Source organism: Echeneis naucrates, chromosome 13, assembly GCF_900963305.1.
Source record: "Echeneis naucrates chromosome 13, fEcheNa1.1, whole genome shotgun sequence".
NCBI lineage: Eukaryota > Metazoa > Chordata > Actinopteri > Carangiformes > Echeneidae > Echeneis > Echeneis naucrates.
This window is the reverse complement of record NC_042523.1, coordinates 11,100,109-11,120,271: the sequence shown is the minus strand read 5'-3', so window position 1 is coordinate 11,120,271 and position 20,163 is coordinate 11,100,109. Positions and strand designations below refer to the sequence as shown.

Genomic DNA, 20,163 nt, shown 5'->3' with positions numbered 1-20,163 from the left:
AAGTCGAATAAAAAAAAAAAACAACAACAGGAGAAGATTAATGATGAAAGTAAGAGCATTTCCACACGCACAATGTGAAGGGAACTCAAGGGATTGGGACTAAACGCCTGAGTAGCCTTACGAAATCCACTTATCAGTGAGACTAATCAGAAAAACCTGCTTCAATTTGCTAGGGAGCATAAAGACTGGACTCTAGAGCAATGGAAGAAGGCCATGTGGTCTGATGAGTCCAGACTTTGGGATGGATAAGATTTGGTGCAGTGGTGCGACTCTCCAATCATCAATACAAGATCTTGGGGAAAAATTAATGCAACTCTGGACAGAAATAAATGCTCTAACACTGTCAAAGCTTATCGAGACTATGCCGCAGCGAATGCGTGCCGCAATCAAAGCTAAAGGCGGTCTGGCGTATATGAGAAACCTTGGAGGGAAACGTTCAAACAAATTCAGCGATATTTCATCATAACATTGTGAGAAATAACAGATTGGGAAGGAATAACAAAAGGAATAACAATTTTTCCTTCCATTGCTGCTAATACAGTGTAGTGTGTGGTGTGTGTAATGTGTGTAGTGTGTTTGTGCGTGCACACTGAAAAATACAGTGTTGTTTGTCTTGACGCAAAGAATGTCATTTATGCTGCAAAATGCAAACCAGAAGTGATGTTTTAGTGAGATTTATGAGTAAAAGTAAGCTAAGGAGGAAATCAGTAAAATGGCATTTCTATTTGCCATTCAAGACCATTTTTCTCACACAGCAATACCTGTGGGATAATGGTATCTACATTCCATAAAATGTCACAAACAATCTCACACATGCAACAGCACACTACAACAATACTGCACCACAGGGAGCTGCAACTCACTGGTTATTTATGAAGGCATATTTATTGATGGTCTCTATTACAGACTTGAATGGTATCTTGGAGGTCAGAGTGTAGCCATGTTGGACCATTGGTTCTCCTTCTGGGCCATCCCAACAGTCGACTGTGGTGAGAAAAAAGAAAAGAAAACAAACAAAAAAAAAAAGCCTGAAGAAATGATGCAATGTGGAAAATGTTTATATCCTCCTCTGCCTTTCTGCTTCTCCCCCAGTCAGATCGTCTTTGAATCTCAGGAAGATGCTGCTGCTTTGAGCACTATTTCAGATTCTCCAAATGAACGTTGATGCTGATGAACTCTGGACACAAAGCAGAGTTAGAGTAATGCCCAGACAATAGTAGGTGCGACATTGCGTGGTCTAGCTGTGTCTGTCTGTTTGAAATTTTATCACCAAACACAAACAGAGCAAAAATTTTGTTAATTTAAAAACATGAACTTACCTTAAGGAAAAAAATTAAAAGCTGCAAAGTCCTTAACATCCATAAATACCCGTCATCTTTAACAGCACATCCTAATTTAGATTTTCAGCAGAAAACTGATAACATTTGCAGCGAGGTGAGAAGAGTTTGCTGCAATTATGTGGAGCCATTAAAGCACCTCATCCAATCACAATCACAATAGGCCAAATCTAGACATTTCATACTAAGAAAATCAGTTTTGCTAATAACATTAACAACTCTCAGAGCCCAGTATGGCTTGCTAAGTAAGTAATTTGTGTTCAAATCAAAAGCACATGCATGCATACCCTCTACACAGCGGCAGCCGGACTGCAGCACCCAGGCATACATGTCGGTCTTAGAGTGGGAAAGAAGCTGGTCTCCAGTCAGGTATGTATTATGGGAGGAGGCGATGAAGTAGTTAGAGAGTGGCTGCTCCATGTCTTGATTCACCTCATGGTGCAAAGGGTTGAAAATGTCACAAGTTGGACTGCGCATGAAACTTGTAAAACCTGATGGAAAAAAAAATAGAAGGCCGAAGTATAAATCAGTGAATTGGGGAATTCATATAAATGTGAATGGTCACATCTACTGATAACGTCTCCACAGTGATTGGATGGACTGATTTTGTAGACATTTGCTGCCTTCAGTTGGTGACTCCTAATGATTGTGGTGCCTCCAGCTTGTTTTTGGAAATGGTACCTTGTGGTTGCCACATTTAGATTGAAGTGAAAAGCCTCGAGCATTTGGTGCACACAGTCATGGTGCCCAGAGGATATTGACTTTAATGATCTCATGACTCTTCATCATGTAGCACAAGCCTGTTAAAGGTTTACTCACATTCTGGGAAATATCTCTAGATCTTGAGATTCACTGGCACAATGACTTGCCCCAGTGACATTCCCATCCCCTTCAACTGTACGTTGAAAAAACACAAAAAACAATTCAACTTCAAACTTCCATCAACCAGATCCCAACATGAAGCTTTTAACGGCCCCTGGCAGGAGCATCTACGTGTCTCCAGGAAATACTGAAAGGTGACACACAAATGCATTCAAACCACAGTACTGTGGTTGCAAACTTTTTGAAGGTAACAGCCTACAACACAAAGAGCAGTTACAGGGAAGAAAGCCTCCTTTCATCCAGAGAGGAAGACTAAAAATGAGGCAGGAATTCCAAGAGAAGGCGAAATCAGGAATAAGCAACAAAGCAAACGAGGGAGAAGAATGGAGAAGAGTAGTCTGAACAGAATCACCTGAGGCTGAACATCAACAAGACCAGAGAGAGAGACATACAGGAAATCTTTCCTGCCACATGCCATCACACTGTATAATAACAGCTACAATAACTCTGATCATCACTTACAGTCACTGCACACTTTATTCTCTAGAAACAGTTCTCCTTTTTTTTTTTTTTAACTCTTTTAACTTAACTTTGCACTAAACCAACACTGCCATTTGTTGTATATACTTTTTCCTTTGCTTGCTATTTTGATATTTATCATGTATAATTAGTTTCTTACTGTATATATTTTTATTCTCTTCCTATTTTGTTTGATGTCTCTGTGTGTAATGCTGCTGCTACACTGTGATTTCCCAGCCTGGGATAAATAAAGTATATCTATCTATCTATCTATCTATAAGAAGAAGCCAATTGATGGAGATAAAGTGAATGTGAAGGAGTGATGGGAAAATAAGAGCTCATTCCTATAGGAGGTCCATGATCAAATTTGATACATAATTTAAATCCAGGATGAATCCAAATTTTAACATCCCACAATGTGACCTTGATACCTTCATGAACTAAACAAAATATAATATCAAGTTTTCAAAGAGACAAAATACTGCAGTTACATCAAATTGTATTGTAATGTAAATCAGTTTCAACATTTCTGTCACATCTGCACACACTGCATGTTTAGAAAGACACATCTCGGGCCATGGAGGACTTCAGGCATATTGGTCTGATCGGCCAGACATAGATAGTGTTAGCTTTCACGCTTCCAATGACAAGATTAGTCTCACCCTCCTCCTCTCATCTCTTCTCCCCATAGTCATTTCTCTCCTTTCAATCAGACATTTATCTTTCTCTTCCCCAGTGCCCTCATTCTGACTTCCCATTTTCTCACACTAAGCCCAAGTGTCCCAGAAACATAAAGGGGCATAATGCTATCTTCTCAGACCCCATTGTGTTGATGTTTTTTGTTGTTAAGATTTTGAATGTTGGGAGCAAGAAAACATTTAAAAGTGAATAAAACTAAAACTAAAGGTCTTGGTCTTGTCTGGTTTGTGACCAAATCAAGAATGATTAGGGGATAAACACTTAATGTGATTTGCATGATGTGAAAGATGTGGAAAATTGGACCCAGGTACTATTTTTTTTTTTTCAAACCTTAATTAAACAAAGTGCTTTGTGATAGGAATCGCTTTCTTCATTTCAATGTATTGAGATTCAAAAGCTTTGGAAAGGGGGAGAGGTGATTATTTAAACAAATTTCTTTTGTCCCTGATTGTAAATTTTGCTGTTGATAATCTGATTGTGTTTAACTCTGTCCTAAACAAACTTGATGGCATAAATTCTAATCATAGCGTTTTTTTTAATTTATATATAACATGGAATAACTGATGGAAACTGATGGCATATATTGACTCAAACAAATGGGGGAAAGATAAAGAACAGATGGGCACAAGATGAAAAAAACAAAAGAACTGAGCAAGTAAATCTTTGAAGGATGATTGGGAAGTGGGAGAGCATTACCTTCAATCCCCATAATGCTTCTTTGTTTATTCTCATCAGACACCTCAAACTTGTCAATGATTTCTGCAACATAGTCTGGAGTTACGTTGGCCATCTGCAGAAAAAAAAAAAGATGAAGAACACATCTATCTATATCTGTAGCAGCATTTATGAACAGTTGCATATCCACACAAAGTCTCCTCCTCTCATTTCTTAACTATCACCTTTTTTCGGCTGGGCTGGCTGCAGGTCAACTTTCAACACTTTCTGTAACTGGTTGAAATATTTAAAAAAGACTAAAACCCTGTTTCTGTTGTCACATTTGCAGTTTCTCACATTTTTTGTTGCTTGCATGTTCCTCTGATTTCCTGCATTTGGCTTATTAGTTGCCAATGTCTTCTTTCTCTCCCTCCCATTCATGCTCTGTGTGTCTTGTGTTTATCCCTTTGTGTCTTTTAGCAATAATGGTACATGTAATAAAATGCTGCTATAGAAATGAGGCTCAGTGAGTTGAAAGCACACCGCTGTTTCCCGGCAGCTCCACAGCAGCTGTGAAACAAGTCATAACCCTAACCCTGGAGTACTCTTTTTTTGGCATTATGGGAAAAAAATACTGAACTCTGCACAGGTTCACAGAATAAATGGAAAGGCGGACTGTGTGAAGGCAGAGCGGTTTATTGTGATGATTCAGTCTCCACCAAAAGTCAGTTTATCTGTTTTGATAGTTTTTAGCAGTGAGTGCTTGCAATATTGTTAGTTATTCTAAATGAGATGAATATTGAAACTAAACTAAATTAAATTGGAAATGTAATTAATTTTGAAACTCATGTTGTATTGACAACACAGTGATGGAAGCTTTGAGGTTTCCTGTGCAAGATATTTAAGGTTTGCATAAAAAATGACTACAACTAGTTCAACTGGTTTTTACAACCAGATTGAATTACAATGGCTGAGTGCAAAACCAAGCCACTATTATTTATAATACATTTGTTTGACTATAAAATTAACATCACACCAGCAGCTTGTTTAGAGAATCATATTAATGCTGAATGTGAGAGAGGAAAGAGTGTGTCAAAAGCACCCACAAAAGACAAAGCACTGAGGGAAAAAAATAAACTATTTTAGGCATGAAGGATTGGCTCAGTAGAGCAGAGTCCTCTGGGCAGACAGCTGAGACAGAAATATGTGTTAGACTTGAGAAGGTGATGGGAAATATCTCTTCTCTGCTTCTCAAACTGAAAAGTCCCAATTCCAAAGAGACGTCATTGCTAGAGCATATTATTGCTTCTCACCCAAGACCAGCATGACCAGCGTGACCTCTCACCTTCTGCTCAGTACGTAGGAAGTTGGCCAGCTCCTCCATTGTGAGGTGGTCCTTCTTCTCACTGTATGCCATCATCAGCAGGTACAGGTCGCGTCTCAGAGACATCATCTTGTAGAAGACAGAGAACTCCTCGTATGTCAGTGTGCCCTGCTGATCATCCGTGTCTGCTTCCTGCATAGGAGAGGAGGTGATGCATGCTGGGACCAAAACTACAAAAACTGACTGAGCCCAACTCTGCACAAACCCAAACACACGGCTTGCATTGTATTTGTGTGACACAGTCATTGATAGCTGATACAGGAAAATAACCATGCAACTGAAAAAAACACTGAAATGGATTTTTTTTTTTTCTTTCTATGAAATGTTTCGACCATGGTGGTATGGATATGTCATTTGCTACTTGCTAGTTGGAGCAAAACAAAAAAAAAAAAAAATCTGTGAAGGTGACTAAAGTGAGACATAATTATCATTTCATATGATTATCAGGCTCTAATATAAGTTAGAAAATCCACGTTTAATGCAGCTGATAAGCAAATTCCAACCCTGACTGTCAATGGGCATTTTCTAACCTTGGACACCTTTAGACTTCAGCCATAAATGTCGAGGAACAGCTGTGATATGCAGTTGCAAGCTGTCAACATTTCTCCATCTCTTGCCGTGCTGCTTTCTGTTTCACATTAATACCAAGAGTAATTCACACCAGTAACCACACAGGATGTGCCAGCTTTTATGACACAAACACATTAATCCAGCCCTCCTCCTCAACCTATTTTTCCTTTTCCTAACCTCATATGTCACCACATGTGGCTCACTGCTCATTTCATTCTGCTACTTTTCTCCTACTGCTCGCTGGGATCCAGGTTCTCATATTACCTGGATCTCATGGGGGCTCATTCGACTCCACACCAAATCTAATAATACCAGCTAATGCCTCCATCATGCTCCCATAATGAGCTCACTTTGGGCACTGGGGATTCGATCACAGACAGGGTCCACAAGTACCCAGCAAGATAAATTACTGTGATGCACTTGAAATGTATGGGCAGAAAACAATCTGAATCCGGATTCAGAAACAGGCTGTTCTGTTGGCAATTCTGCTGTCAACCAGAGCCTGAATGGAGGAGACAGTCATTAAATTCTGAACTGACTGACAGTGTAAATTTTGTTTAGCCTATTAGAGCACTTTAGCACTTTAGATATTTTATTACATCAGAATATTTCCTAAAAATACTGAATGATATTTTCAATTTCAAGTTTTGAAAATCACTCTGATGTGAAATGATTCATTCTCGAGTGGTTGTCACAATAACTATTGAAAGTCTGATGGCACTGAAAGTCCCTATTCTTTTAAACCGATTCATTAAATAGAGATGAAAGATTTATATAAACACTTCTGTGTCTAATTTTATTGCGGCCAGAACAGACTTATTGGGGCGTAAAGGTGTGGTGTTGTCACTGGGAAAAGATTCAGGCATTAAGCTTTGTGAGTCTGTATAATGATCAGTCCTCTGTTTCTCAAACCTCCACACAGTTGTTTCTGGTCAGCTGTGACAAACACCCCAAAAGGCTCCCTTGTCCAAATGAGAACATCAATCAAAACACAAACAAATACATCAAACCTCTCGAACAGCATAATTGAATGTCAAGATGAACAATTTGAACTTAACCATGTTTGTCAGAAAAAGACAAATGTGTTTGTTATGAACAGAAATAATAATCGTTATTATAAATAAGAAAAAAGCTAGTTAAAGTGAGAAATTTAGCACTCACTTTAGAAAAGTTTGGTTTGGTGACATTATTAAATGTGACTTTTTTTTTTTTAATTGAAACAGCTTTATACCTAAACTACCTCATCCTTTTCCTCTAAAAGTGTTGAACTATTTCTTACTTATTTATTTGAACTACATAAATGCAGATTTAAATAACAAAATGCAGCAATAATGTCACATCAGTGATCTTAAATATTTATGTGAGGAATTTTATATGCTCGAATCGATGCAAATGTTCTTTTTTATTTAAGAGCATGATATATATGGACTTGAGTGTTGTTGTCATGAATTTCTCTGAAGCCACGTGTGGGAATGTCTCAGAAATGAATGTAAAAGCAACTCGTGGTAACTTATATGTTCTGAGTGCGATGTAAAACCCTGACTATAGATTTTACATGCAGTGAGTGTTATATTGGTATTGGTGAGGATTTAGCAGAAAACAGCTCCAGAGTCTTACCTGAAACATTTGCTTGACCTTCCTGCGTGGCAGATTGACATTCAGCTTATGGAGAAGTTGGTAAATCTCTTCAATATTCAGGAGGCCATCCCCATTTTTATCAGCCTCTTCAAATGTCTGTTTCATCCACGTCACAGACTCACATATTAAAGAAATTAGGTGCAGCATGTATCATGTGTATATGTGGTGTGCTGGAGTTGAACCTGCTATAATGTAATGTAATGCATCAAATTTCTGCATTTTATCTACTTCAATATCTTTGTCTTTGCAATTGAAGCTCATGTTTAAATCAGCAGAGCAATGTGTGCATAATAACTTCTGATTACAAGCAAATGGCTTTTATTTCAATATGCTTCACTAGCTATTACCTGCAAATTAAGCATAAATATGCAACTTTTCAGCTCGAACAGAGCTGCATATTTGCCTGAAGATAACTACTAACATTCTGCGAAAGGATTTTCTTTTGAAAACAAGTAGCGCTTCTCTCTGAGCTGAGAAACCAATTTCATTCAGAAATGTATTAAGGTTTTTAATCTGAAAACAGTGCATCTACGTTTTTCTGTAAAGGATATTGGTTGTGTGTCCGCTGCCGCTTGGCCAGAGAATCCTCATCGCTGATCCCGGCCATCAGGTAGCGGAGGCCGGTGATCCATGTTCTGGCTTCTTCTGCATTGGATGTTACCAGGTCAAGAGACTCCATGTGGTTTCCATGGTACACTGTGAAACAGCACGCAGGGTCGAAGCTCCCATCTGCATGCCGATGGAAGATGTCCGACTGACCGCCCTCTGTCACTTTGTACAGCGAATCAATGGTGACTGAAGAGTGGATGGAAATGGAGAGAACAGACATGTTTGAAATTTTGTTAAAAGGTCTGAAAATAAAATAAGCTTGATTGGTGCATCAACGATTTCCTCCAAACTAAAGAATGAGGGGTTAAAATTCCACTGTTGTCTCATTTGTACTGCATCAAATAAAGACACAGACAGAATCAAAATCGTCTGTGTAGTTGATGGTTGATGTGGCATACTCCCCTGTGCCATAGAACTGGTATCACAATTAATTATACATAAATGAACCACACTCTTAGATGTTTCTTCATTACCATGAACACGGACGCCTCAGTCCCACATAAATCATAAACACTCCAACCAACCCATCTTAATCCTTAGCCAAAAATAGTCCCTAAATATGACATGAAATAAACACTGAACTAAAATGTCCAGCTGAAAATACTGAGCATATTGTGCATCCATTCATTCAATGAAAGGTGCCACAGCAATCTCTTGCTTAATGTTGCCATGAAAAACATAATCAAAAGAATTCCACACAAATAAAAATGCTGATTTTAAAACCAAAAAATGAAGGAAAGAGCATACATATCAGATATTATCAGACATCTCGTTCAGGAAGGAAAAACATTGGAGCAATGACTACAGAAGACAGACAGAAAAAAAAGTCTATTTCTGAGAAGTCCATATTCCATTTTTGACATATGAGGCCACGAGCAGCAATAAGCAATCTGACTTTCTCTGCCTTTCTCTGTCATGTGTTAAAATACTCAGAGGAGGCAATGCCTGTAGGCTTCAGAGTGTATCAAAGTCTAATGAGATTGGAGAAAAAACGTACCCGACTGTGATTCTGTGTGTCTACAGAGAATCACAGTCGGGTACGTTTTTTCTCCAATTTAAGCTGGCAGAAACAACCTGCAGCAGGCGTGTTTTTAAACAAGGGCTTTATGTCTGCTTAGGTCAACCTCTCCTGTGTGTCACTCTGTATCTATATCAGTCAAATAAAACTTAACATTTAACATTTCCCCATTGTGTTTTGTTCAACCAACAGTTTGGATTTGGACATTTGATTCAATGAATTGTGTTGTGTCTTATCCTCCTAAAAAGTGTGTTTGTGATAATCCATTGTAACATGATCTCTGCCCCCATTATCCCCAGCACTCTCATCCCCTTACGTGGTGCATTTCTAAAATTCTACTATGACTGAAAGTAGCAATTTGGCAGGGTTATCTTGATCCTCCTCAGACAGACAGCACTCACCCTCCAAAAGCACATAGTCAAAGGAAGAACTGGGCAGCTCATGGTGTGTGATCACCTCAACCTCTGATTTGATGCCACGTGTGTCGGCCATGTCCCCTGTGTACTGGGAGCTTCTCCCTGAGCATTTCTGGCTGAGGATTGTTGCAGTACCGGAGAGTTCGGACTCACAAGCATAAATATTACAGGCATTGCTGTCACAGTCAGACTGGTTGCTCTTCTTTTCTAAAGGCTTTAAATGTTTATCAGATGGACTTCAACATTTTTTTGCTTTCTTGAGGCTCAAACCAAAGACCCCCAGGACACAACAGTTGTCTTACCTCCTTAAACAATTTCAACAAAAACATTTGAGCTCTATTTCTTAGAGACTTTTATTCGTTCCTTGGGACATTGGACTGAAAATTTCAAGGAATGGAACCGTATATTTTTCGTTTAAACTGCACCCAAAAGAAACAGTCAGCTGTCAAAAAAAGACTGAAACTCTTTAGATGGTTCAAGACGAGTGATGTTCATCACTGTTCATCACAAGTGTTTCTGACTGATTAACTCAACTGTGTCGGAGGAGTTCCTCTGAGGATGGGGATCATTTGTGGAGGTTCAGAGAAGTTTGAAGTTTGAAGTCTGCAGAGTCCACAGAGCTACAGAGCTACAGAGACACTCAGAGCAATCAGCAGCATGGTGGATTGCATTATGACCCTAAGGTGCCGGAGGTGCAGCATCTGTTACAGCTTCCCTCATCAGAGTATGAAAACCCACCTGCACTGCTGCTGTTATGTGTGGGAAGTATATCAGGGGTTTCAGTCATGTGGGAAATTAAGTTAAACCATTACTATGCCAAAGTACTCCAAATATATCACACATACCCAGTGAGGCACCCAACGTGGCATAATCTGTCACTAAAAATAGTCCCAAACTACATTACTCAGCTGCTTTTGGAAATTACTACGCTGGTAGTAATATATTGTACTTCCATAAAATCAAAGAAAGATGCCACAACAATAAATAATGGTAATTATTCAAATAAAATTACAAAATCATACATGTTGGTGAGGCACTAAAGGAAACCTTGTAAAAAATCTGTTCCTTTTTATGCCTTTCGACATTGAACTAGGAGTCACACGTGGAGGTTTAATCTAGTCTGTGGATGTGTATGCAAGCGTGTTTGCATGAGTCCAACCATACTCACTTTTGGCCTTCTCGCTCTTGCGTGAGGGCTTCCAACGGATGCAGGAGCGATGCTCATCCAGGTAGAAGAGCCTCACCAGCCCTTTAGATCCTGTCTTTAGTTTTACCATCTGTGTCCCGGATTGCATCACACTCATGCATCGCTCCACTGGAGATAAACACAAAGACACTGAGCTCAGTGAAGCACTGTATCAAGACACAAAGGGAGCAGGTGCCTGTCTTTATTTGTCTTTTCCCAGGAAGAGGTAAGGCAGAGTGTCAGGGAATCACGCAATTAATGGAGCAGGCAGCAGCTGATGTGGGTCAGAGTCCAAACCACAACAGAGATGCTACTGTGTGAACACACAGTGCTGTTTTTCTGTTTCCCACAGACCTGGTCGCAAAAGCCATCCAGAGAAGGGACAGAGAGATCTCATAGAGAGTCATGGCTAATGTGTGTCTCTCTGTTCGCAGCTCACACAGGGCCTTCACCTCCTGAGAGCCTGCATTCTCATATGAGGATGTTACATTTGGGGCTCTCTTCGGCATTATACTTAATATTGCTTAACTCAGACCAGTGAGCCTCATTCGTGGACACGTGTCTGTCATCATACGGTCGCCAAAGCACATTAAAATGAACAGTGCACAATCAAAATGGCCGACAATTCCAACCAGCATGCATTACAAATAAAAGCTTGAGTATCAGGAGGTTAAGGCTGTGAAGGAAGAAAATTTCTCCATCATTGTGGGGAAAGTGGAAACAACAGCTGGGCTGCTTCATCTGTATCCTGAAATTGCTTGGGTTTTTCTAATATTAGCTGCTAAAATTGCTAATTCTACTCCAAAGCAATTTAACTTTGCGGTGTCACTGCAATTAAATGGAACATAAAAAATGTATGAAATTCTAAAGATTGTTTTTATAATTCAGGTTGTTTTAATAGTGTGGCTTTTCATAATTGACATTAACACACAACACACTGTGCTCAAGGTGATGACAGTTCACAATCAATAGCAAAATGCCTATGTGCATCATATACTCTGAAGAGAAACACCACTTCTGGCAGTTACTCAATTAAAAGACACTAGAAACGAACAGGAGGACACACTTGGAAGAAAATAATTGCGTGCTCTCTGAAGAGGAGAACAGAAGGACTGAAATGACGGTGAAAAATGACTTTGTGTTTGATTGCGTCACTGCCAGGCACAGTCCAGCATCGGAAAAGGATAAAAGACAAACTTCAAACTTTTTACTTTTCATGACAGCTAGTGGAAGGAATACAGATGGGAGGCAGCAAGATTTTCATCCTCATTAGTGGAGTGTGTACATGCATGCGTTGTGTTTGTGTGTGCATATGCCATGTGTTTTCATCTATGCATGCAACATGGCTACGTTTGCCTGTGGCAGCGTGCACATGCCACAAGATTTAAAATTAAATGTTATTATATGTTTTCATTATAAAAGATAACATGAATAAATGTTAATGTTTAATAAAGAGAATTCATATTGGAAAAACCTGGCTGAGACGTATTTAGATGTCTGGCTACACACAAGAACAATATCTTCCTCTATAAGGCCGTGCAAACATTTACGTGCACCAAGAGATGTAATTTTCCACTCAGTTTATGGGTTTGATACACTCACTCACTCATCTTCACCTGCTTGCATCCGTATCTGGGTTGCGGGGCTGCTGGGCTGCTCACATCGGGCAAGGGGCGGGGTACACCCTGGACAGGTCGCCAGTCCATCGCAGGGCCAACACACAGAGACAAACAGCCACTCACGTTCGCATTCACACCTACGGTCAACTTAACATCGCCAGTTAACCTATATATACAGACATACGCGTCTTTGGACGGTGGGAGGAAACCGGAGTACCCGGAGGAACACGCAGGCACAGGGAGAACATGCAACCCAGGCTGGGAACCACACACACAACCTTCTTAATGTGGGGCGAGAGCACTAACCACTACGCCGCCGTGCTGCCCCTGAGTTTGATAAAGATGAAGTGAAATCATTCTTAGCCACCATATCTTTAATAATGTTGCCAGTCATAATAAAAGAGGCTAGACGATAAGAGTCAATACCAGACTGGACATGGGTGTCTTGAGGTGAATACGGGAGTCAGGTCCTTCAGGCTGAAGGAAAAAGTCTCTTGTAAGAAGAATGTGGTTTTTGTGAACAGGTGACAGGCTGGCGAACGTTAGTCGAAGTGAGACACTGATAGATGACATCACAAAAAGATGATGATAGCCAAATTTCAGACCTGTGGTTTCAAAGTGGAAGTTAACAAACCAACAAGTGGTGTCAAGATTGGTTTCCACTTGGGTAAACCTGAAGTAAATAAATTCATCAAGTAACTAACTTACTGAAATTAACTAACCAAAATGAATACGTTGCAGCCACAAAATCAAAAATGAGCTTTAAAAAATTGCTACAAAAAGATACAGAGTGGAGGGAAAACTGCAAATAAGTCCTATTGAGTGGCCTCATTCACATTATTTACCATCATTTGTTCCACTGTCAATACCAAAATATTGTTAAGTGGAGTTTTAAACTTCAATGCAATAACATGACACCAGCAGATTTGAATGAGGACCACGATTTTCAGGTGGTCTTCTGGTTCTTCTGGTAAGTTGTAACATTAATTCAGTAGGTCTCTTCTGGATATTCTGTATAAACTACAGCAGAGAAACTCAAAAGAATATACAGGATCCTGAGCAAGGTTATAGGGGAGATTATTTAAAGTTATTTAAAGTTTTGAAATGTTGAGATCATTATAGAGATCAATTTTTAACCTCACTGTTACTCAGCGTGACTCAGATTAGACAAACTTTGAACAACACATTTCCAGCACTCAAATGTGCAACATTACAAATCAAGCCGAATGTCTGCTGTATAAATTACTAGCGAGTGGATGTTCATTTTCCCACAGTTACCATGGAGTACACATTTACAAAAGCCTTCTAAGGAGAAGTCATGTATACACTGCAAGCAAAAGCTAAAATGGAAGACAGAAGTCAGCCAAAAGGCAGTTCTCCTGAAAAAGAGCTAACATGTGCAGGTCTCTGTGTTGTTGCACAACTTAAAGATCACCACATATGGTACATATAGTTGCTTTTCCTTAAATTTCCACAGGCTATCCCTGTTATCACATGACATTTCCACCAGCATTGTCCAGACATTTTACTGTCCATCAGCCTGATAAGGACCATTAAGAGTCAAACCTGGTTAAACCGAAGATTGCAAAGCAAAAGACTCCAGGAAAAGAGGCAGCGGGGTTAATATCTGCTGGGGAGACATGAGCTGCCTTGTAATCATAGATGAAGACAAGTAGTATGGCTCTCAGGGGGCCAGTGATGGTCGAGGTAAATGATCAGTGCCCCTCACATCTTCACTCTAATTGCTTGTCCCATTTCCACTCATGCCTTAATGATAAGGGCATCTAACCATGAGGGTTTAAATCTGTATTTTATTCAGCTGTCTATCTTGTAAGGAAAGAAATCAAGCAATTGAAGTGTCTTCTGGCCTTTATAGGTAAGTTTTCCCCAATTGCCACAAAATGTGATTTTCAGGTAGAAAAAAAAAAAAGAAAAAAAAAATGCATGTAAAGCCTATTTTCTACTCCACCTCACTCCTTTTTGGTGACCATTTCCCAATCAACAAGAGTGGCTTTGTGTGTACTGGACTTTACTGGAGTGCATTAATGTTTACGTACACGCCTATGTGTACATGTGAAAACTCATCATGTCGCCAGACAGCACAGAGAGCAGATCAAAGCTTTGTCTTGCCACAGAGGCCGAGGCAATTGAAACAGATTTTAATGGGGGAGGTGATGGAAATGTCTCTGTGATGACCTGATGAACAAAGGCCGTCCTCACTTACATCCGTACAGTACACAGCAGGCTGAAATGGCAAATGCAAAACACAGAGCATCTGACATCACATTACATTTGCAGTTTTCCTTCATTGTTTATTTTAAGTGTCGTTTTAAATCCCAATTAGATGCGATTGCAGCCATCGCTGGAGCCTCACTGCTGCGAGTTTCTAATCAGTTATAATCAGCCAATAGTTCTTCGATGGCTTTGCGTGAGCCCTCCGTTAAGAATTGGTCAGAGGGTGGTGAGGAATGGACCAGTTCACGGACATATCTTAATGTATTCATAATTACATAAATTCATATTCAGCAGCATCTGTCTGATCCTTCATGCACTATTCATGTGACATAAGGCACCGCCGCCTGAATTATGCCAGCCATTTCAACTACTGATGAAACACAACAAGAACAGCAATCAAACCAAGCCAGAACTGAATGGAGATGAGGGATGGTAATTCTTCACTGAATGCTTGTTTTTACCTGAACTCTCAGGATCTGAAGGTCAGCTTTGTGTGTTGAAGTCTGATCAATATGTTATTCAGTTTTGGTTCACTGATTGACCAAATTTGTGTCCACATTTGCTTTTAGACATAAATTATTTCCATGGTGAGTGGAAAAAAAAAAACAAAACAAAACACAGCTAAATCAGTAAACAAGACAAATCTTCTCTGGCACGTAATGAGCAACAGCTCCTTAAGATGAGCTCTCTGCAGGTTCAAAGCTACATGGTTGGAGAAAGTGAGCATTTGGATCAGCCCGGGTATACTGATGCATAAACATGAGCTCCAGCTCTTTCATGTGCTATAAATGGCCCAGCTAGAAATATGTTAGATATGGAATAGGCTTCTCAATACACACATTTTACCATCAGATTACAACCTGCATATGAATGAAAATAATAAAAATCCTTTCATAATAATAACAGAGGACAAGAGATTTTTACTCAAAAGGCGAGGCGGTGGAAAAAGGATGTTAGTTTTAATTGGTTTCTTTCTCTAAGGCACATTGGGTTGTAGTGTCGAGACTGGCCTAGATAGATGCGCACACAGATGAACTTACCGATTTGTGTAAGCCGGTATTTTTGTGGTACAGCCAGGGTGCCACCAATATGATAGACATTACGCGCCAGCAGAGTCGCCACAGTTAGCACAGCAGATTTTTCAGCAGGACCACAAATGAATGTGGATCGTACTTTATGAGCTGATAAAACTCCGGGACCAAAAAGTGAGGAATACACTTCCTCCATGTTCCCTGTAGAAAATAAGATGACTGTAGGAGTCACTTTCACAACACATTCCGCTCCACCTGCTGCTAAAAGCTTTTAAAAATCACTTTTGGTTTCCTGGACATCAGATTGATGGACACTGCAGATTGGCTTCAGTCTTCCACACACCCAGGTCCTCCCCTGCACTGTATCGGCACCTTCTCTGAAAGGACACATTTGTACCTCTCTCCTGGTCATCTGTTCTCCGCTCCCACCTCCTGCACCTCTCTCTGATGTTTGCGTGTCTCTCAGAGCATGTTCAGCTGTGTCACTGTGACTGCCAGCACGCCACACGCATAGATTTATATTCACGGTTCAGCAACTACAGATTGGTTTTTTTGGTTGGTTTATGGAGTGATTATAAACTACATTGTAGGAAAGTGCAGCAGATGTGTGTCTGCAAATCAGATGGTTTCATTAAGGTCAACCAGTGGTTTATGGGAATAAGAACGATGACGTAGGATTTGTGATAATGCACTACCTAAAGTAAGATTTAATGGCTTGACATGTGGAGTGAGTCTGTCTGGGGTGTTAGCTACAGGAGGAGGAGCTACACATCTGTCCACCCCACATTAAACGCCCTTCTATTTCACTCTCACAGGCTGAATTTCCTTTTGTCCACATGTATCTGTGGGTATTGGGTTTTTTATGTACAAGATCACCCACTCAAGAAGATCCCAACACTAACACCCTTATGAAAGACCCATGGCCAAACTGCGTCATTAATTCCACAAACAAATAAGTCCATAATAAATTTACTGTCCAACCCCTGGCAACTTCAGCTCAAAACTTTCAGTTTCAAAAATAGCAGTGATGTGTACAAAAAATTAAATGTAAGAACAGAGAGCAGAATTTCACTTCTTTCACTTCACCTGCCTGATGCAAGTCTCATGATTCCAATCTTACTTAAAGTTTAGTGTTGTTTGGAAATTGTTCAGGCGTAATGCCAAGAGATAAGGGCTGCAAAACTGCAAGCATGAAGAAGAGTCCTTAATAAAAGATATAGCACTGGATTAACTGCAGCATCATATTCTGTAGGTAATATAATTTCAAATCTATGATAAAAGAAATGAAACTGCATATCAGAGAGAAAGAGATTACACACCATGATTAAATTTACTGTAACTCAACAATGAAGAAACCCAAATTGCACTTCATGTAATCCCATCATGTCTTATTCTTAAATATATTCCTGATTTGGGGTTGCGTCATCCATGTTAGGTCTGTGTCTGTTCCCTGCGTTTTCCATTTTCTTTTTCACCCATCCCTTCCTGTTCTGTGGTTGTTGTTATTTGTCAGCGGGCCACGGCAGGATCATCAGTGTCATCCCCTGCACCTGTTTCCACTACCCACCTGCCACTGTCACCTACTCCAGTATTTAAACCCGGTCTGATCATCCTGTTTTTGCCAGTTTGTGAGTTTACTCTTCAGGGCAAAGTCATGTCTTGTCCGCTATGCTGGAGGAGTAGTTTTGTGTGTTTTGGATTGTATCCCCCCCAGTTCCACTCATTCTTCTGCTCCTCTGCCTTGGTCAGCCCCGTTCCTACACTCCGGGTTCCTGCTCTAGATTCCTGCATTCAGGCACCCTGCTGTGGATCTCTAAGACTCAATTTGGAAGTAAACTAATCTTTTTGCAGTTCTGTCTGCATTATGGATCCACTTCTTTGCTACTGCTCAACAACGTAGTCTCCACCCAGTTTCAGTGTTTGTCCCAGCTTATGAAATTAAATAAATCAGGGATACATGTGTGTGACCAATGGTCACATCTGGATGAATGTGTGGGGAAAATCAGGCAGCAGCATGAGGACAAATGTTGCTAATATATTTGTGAGAGTACTGATGCTGAGCCTTGGCAAAATCAAAACTGTCAGCAGTGTGACACCAACAGCCCAGTGAGACGGTCATAGTTACCCACACATAATATTCACAGACTATAAACCAATATTAAAATGACATTGGGCCAGTGTAGCAGCAGGGTAAGCAAGGCAATCCAGTTGTCCTTCACCCAGTAATGCTTTCTAGTTCCTCCTGGGCTCCCATTCAAGCCAGGAGGCTCCTACCAGTTTCAAATGAATGCAAAACTTTTAATGGAGAGCACACAGAAAGCATCCCTATCGGATACAACAAACTACAGCAGCTGTCTCCTTACAGCAGACCTCTTCTAACATCCATCTTCATTATAATATCACCTGTCCAAAGCTCACAACCATAGATGAGGGTCAGAGTCAAGATCAACTGGCAAGTCAAAATCTGGCTCAGCGTCCTCATCAGCACAATGAGCAGATACATGGTGCACCAAGAGCTGAAGCTGCTGACTCCTATGCCTGAACATCTTCAACACTTCACTGGCACCCAGGGGTGATGAATTCAACCAGGCATGCTTTGAAAACAAACTAATGGCAGAAAAGCTGTGAGGAAGAAGGCCAAATATTACTGACGGCATAAAAGGTTAACACAAAAAAACTTGGGCAAAAAGAGAGAAAACACACACTCTCATCTCGCAGTCACTCAATTTACCTAATCAAGCACGCTCAAGGTAGCATTCAAGTCACCATTGCCACTAATGGGTTCCCAGGTCCCCCAGGGTAGTTAGTGTAGAGCAGCACCAGAATAAAAATAAACACAGGCCGACTGCAGAATGGTAATGCATTCACTGAAGATGCTCCAGGGGCTCCCTGAGTAGAGGAGTTCAATACTAACCTCAAAGAAAAGAACTAGGTGTGCGTCTGAGTGTGAGTGTGAAAGGATATATGTGCAAGTTTACTGTGCAGACTGTGAGTAGACTGAGATATAGTAGCTTTGGTAGCTGAGCCAGACTTCTATACAAACTGTCTGATCTCAGCTGCTTCACAAGAAATGTTGAAGAGAAACCATTACTGCCTGCATGTGTGCTGCTTCATTCCAGGGCACAAGAAAGCGCCGCATGTGGCAGCCACATAACTGAGTGGTCAGAGCTTCTAGGTGTCTTATCCCAAATGAAATAAAAGCCGAGCTCAGATATACATTCAGAGTGCTCTCTGCATGCTCTCGCAAGCAGTTGCAACTGTGTAACAGCGAGACCCACAAAGGTTTTAGAAGCCGATATTTTACATTTTCATTCTACATGTGTAATGCAAGAACTAATTTGATGTACTGACAGGAAAGTCAATATGTAAGTAGGCACAGGGATTAAGGGTGCTGTGGAAAAGGCAGACATACACATGACAGTTGAAAAGAAAGAAAAACTTGAAGAAGTTGAAGAAGTTGATATTTTGTTTTACTTAATTTTTTTAACTTATGTTTCAGCACGATAATATAAAGAATCATTTTCAATCTAAACTATAGTGGGATAATGGAATCCTGAGCAGAGAGTAGTTACAACCCCCTCTCTGTTTGTTGCAATCTGAATTTCTTTCTTGGTTTTAGTATCCAGTCCGGCAGGCGTCCACTGCTTGTGTTGCATGTGAACGAGCTGCAACACTGACCTGCTGTTTTGCTAGAAGTGTCCTTGAAGTGTCGCTGTATCCACAGCTATGCTGGATGAAATGATTTTTTTTGTAAACTGAGAAAATATTTACACAGCACATTCAGAAAACGTCAGCTACACATCTCACATGCATGTCACGTGGGCAGTGTGTTCGCTCAACCAAGAAGAACCGGGACTAACACAGCCACCACACACACAGCCAGTGTGTTCCTTTGCTCTCCATCAAACCTTCGTAGAGACAGAGGGTACCTCCTACAGGTGAAATGGGTGGAAGTGTGGATTTAATTCACTTGGTCTGAGATGCTGCCGGTTGAGTACTAAATCAGGCAGGCAGGGAAAATTATGAGTAGGACCTTTAATTTATGGGATCTGTCAAGATAGCGAGAATTGGCAAAACATCTTAATTTTGATCAGGAACTGCCTGATCAGATATTTGACACATAACCGTTTCCAACGGTAACATTTCAGTTGGTTGATAAACGGTTAGATAACTAGTCCTGAGGATATGAAAGGCGATTAGAATGAGCATGAAATAGTATAAAGAAGGGGACAAAAGCTGGTGTGAGGATGAGATGAGAAAGCATGAGAACTGTTTCTCTGCCCTGGAGCCAGAGAGATGAAGAGGCAGAGATGGGTGGAGGGGGGTTGGATGATAGAGAGAACGTGCTGAGATTCATCATCATCAGCACAGGAAAGACTCTTGGGAGGGGAAACATTTTACATGGAAAAGCCATTTCCTCCATGTG

General features: G+C 40.4%; 1 protein-coding gene across 1 annotated transcript in view; it reads right to left on the bottom strand.

Moving 5' to 3' along the window:
* The window catches only part of plch1 (phospholipase C, eta 1), a 50,667-nt gene that overhangs the window by 21,047 nt on the left and 9,457 nt on the right, over nt 1-20,163 (bottom strand). The window contains exons 3-9 of the mRNA XM_029517189.1: nt 10,835-10,981; nt 8,175-8,418; nt 7,603-7,732; nt 5,377-5,547; nt 4,074-4,167; nt 1,625-1,828; nt 864-984 (exon numbers count right to left, since the gene is read on the bottom strand). Coding sequence (XP_029373049.1) covers nt 864-984; nt 1,625-1,828; nt 4,074-4,167; nt 5,377-5,547; nt 7,603-7,732; nt 8,175-8,418; nt 10,835-10,981 — 1,111 coding nt within the window. The remainder of the gene's footprint in view (nt 1-863; nt 985-1,624; nt 1,829-4,073; nt 4,168-5,376; nt 5,548-7,602; nt 7,733-8,174; nt 8,419-10,834; nt 10,982-20,163) is intronic.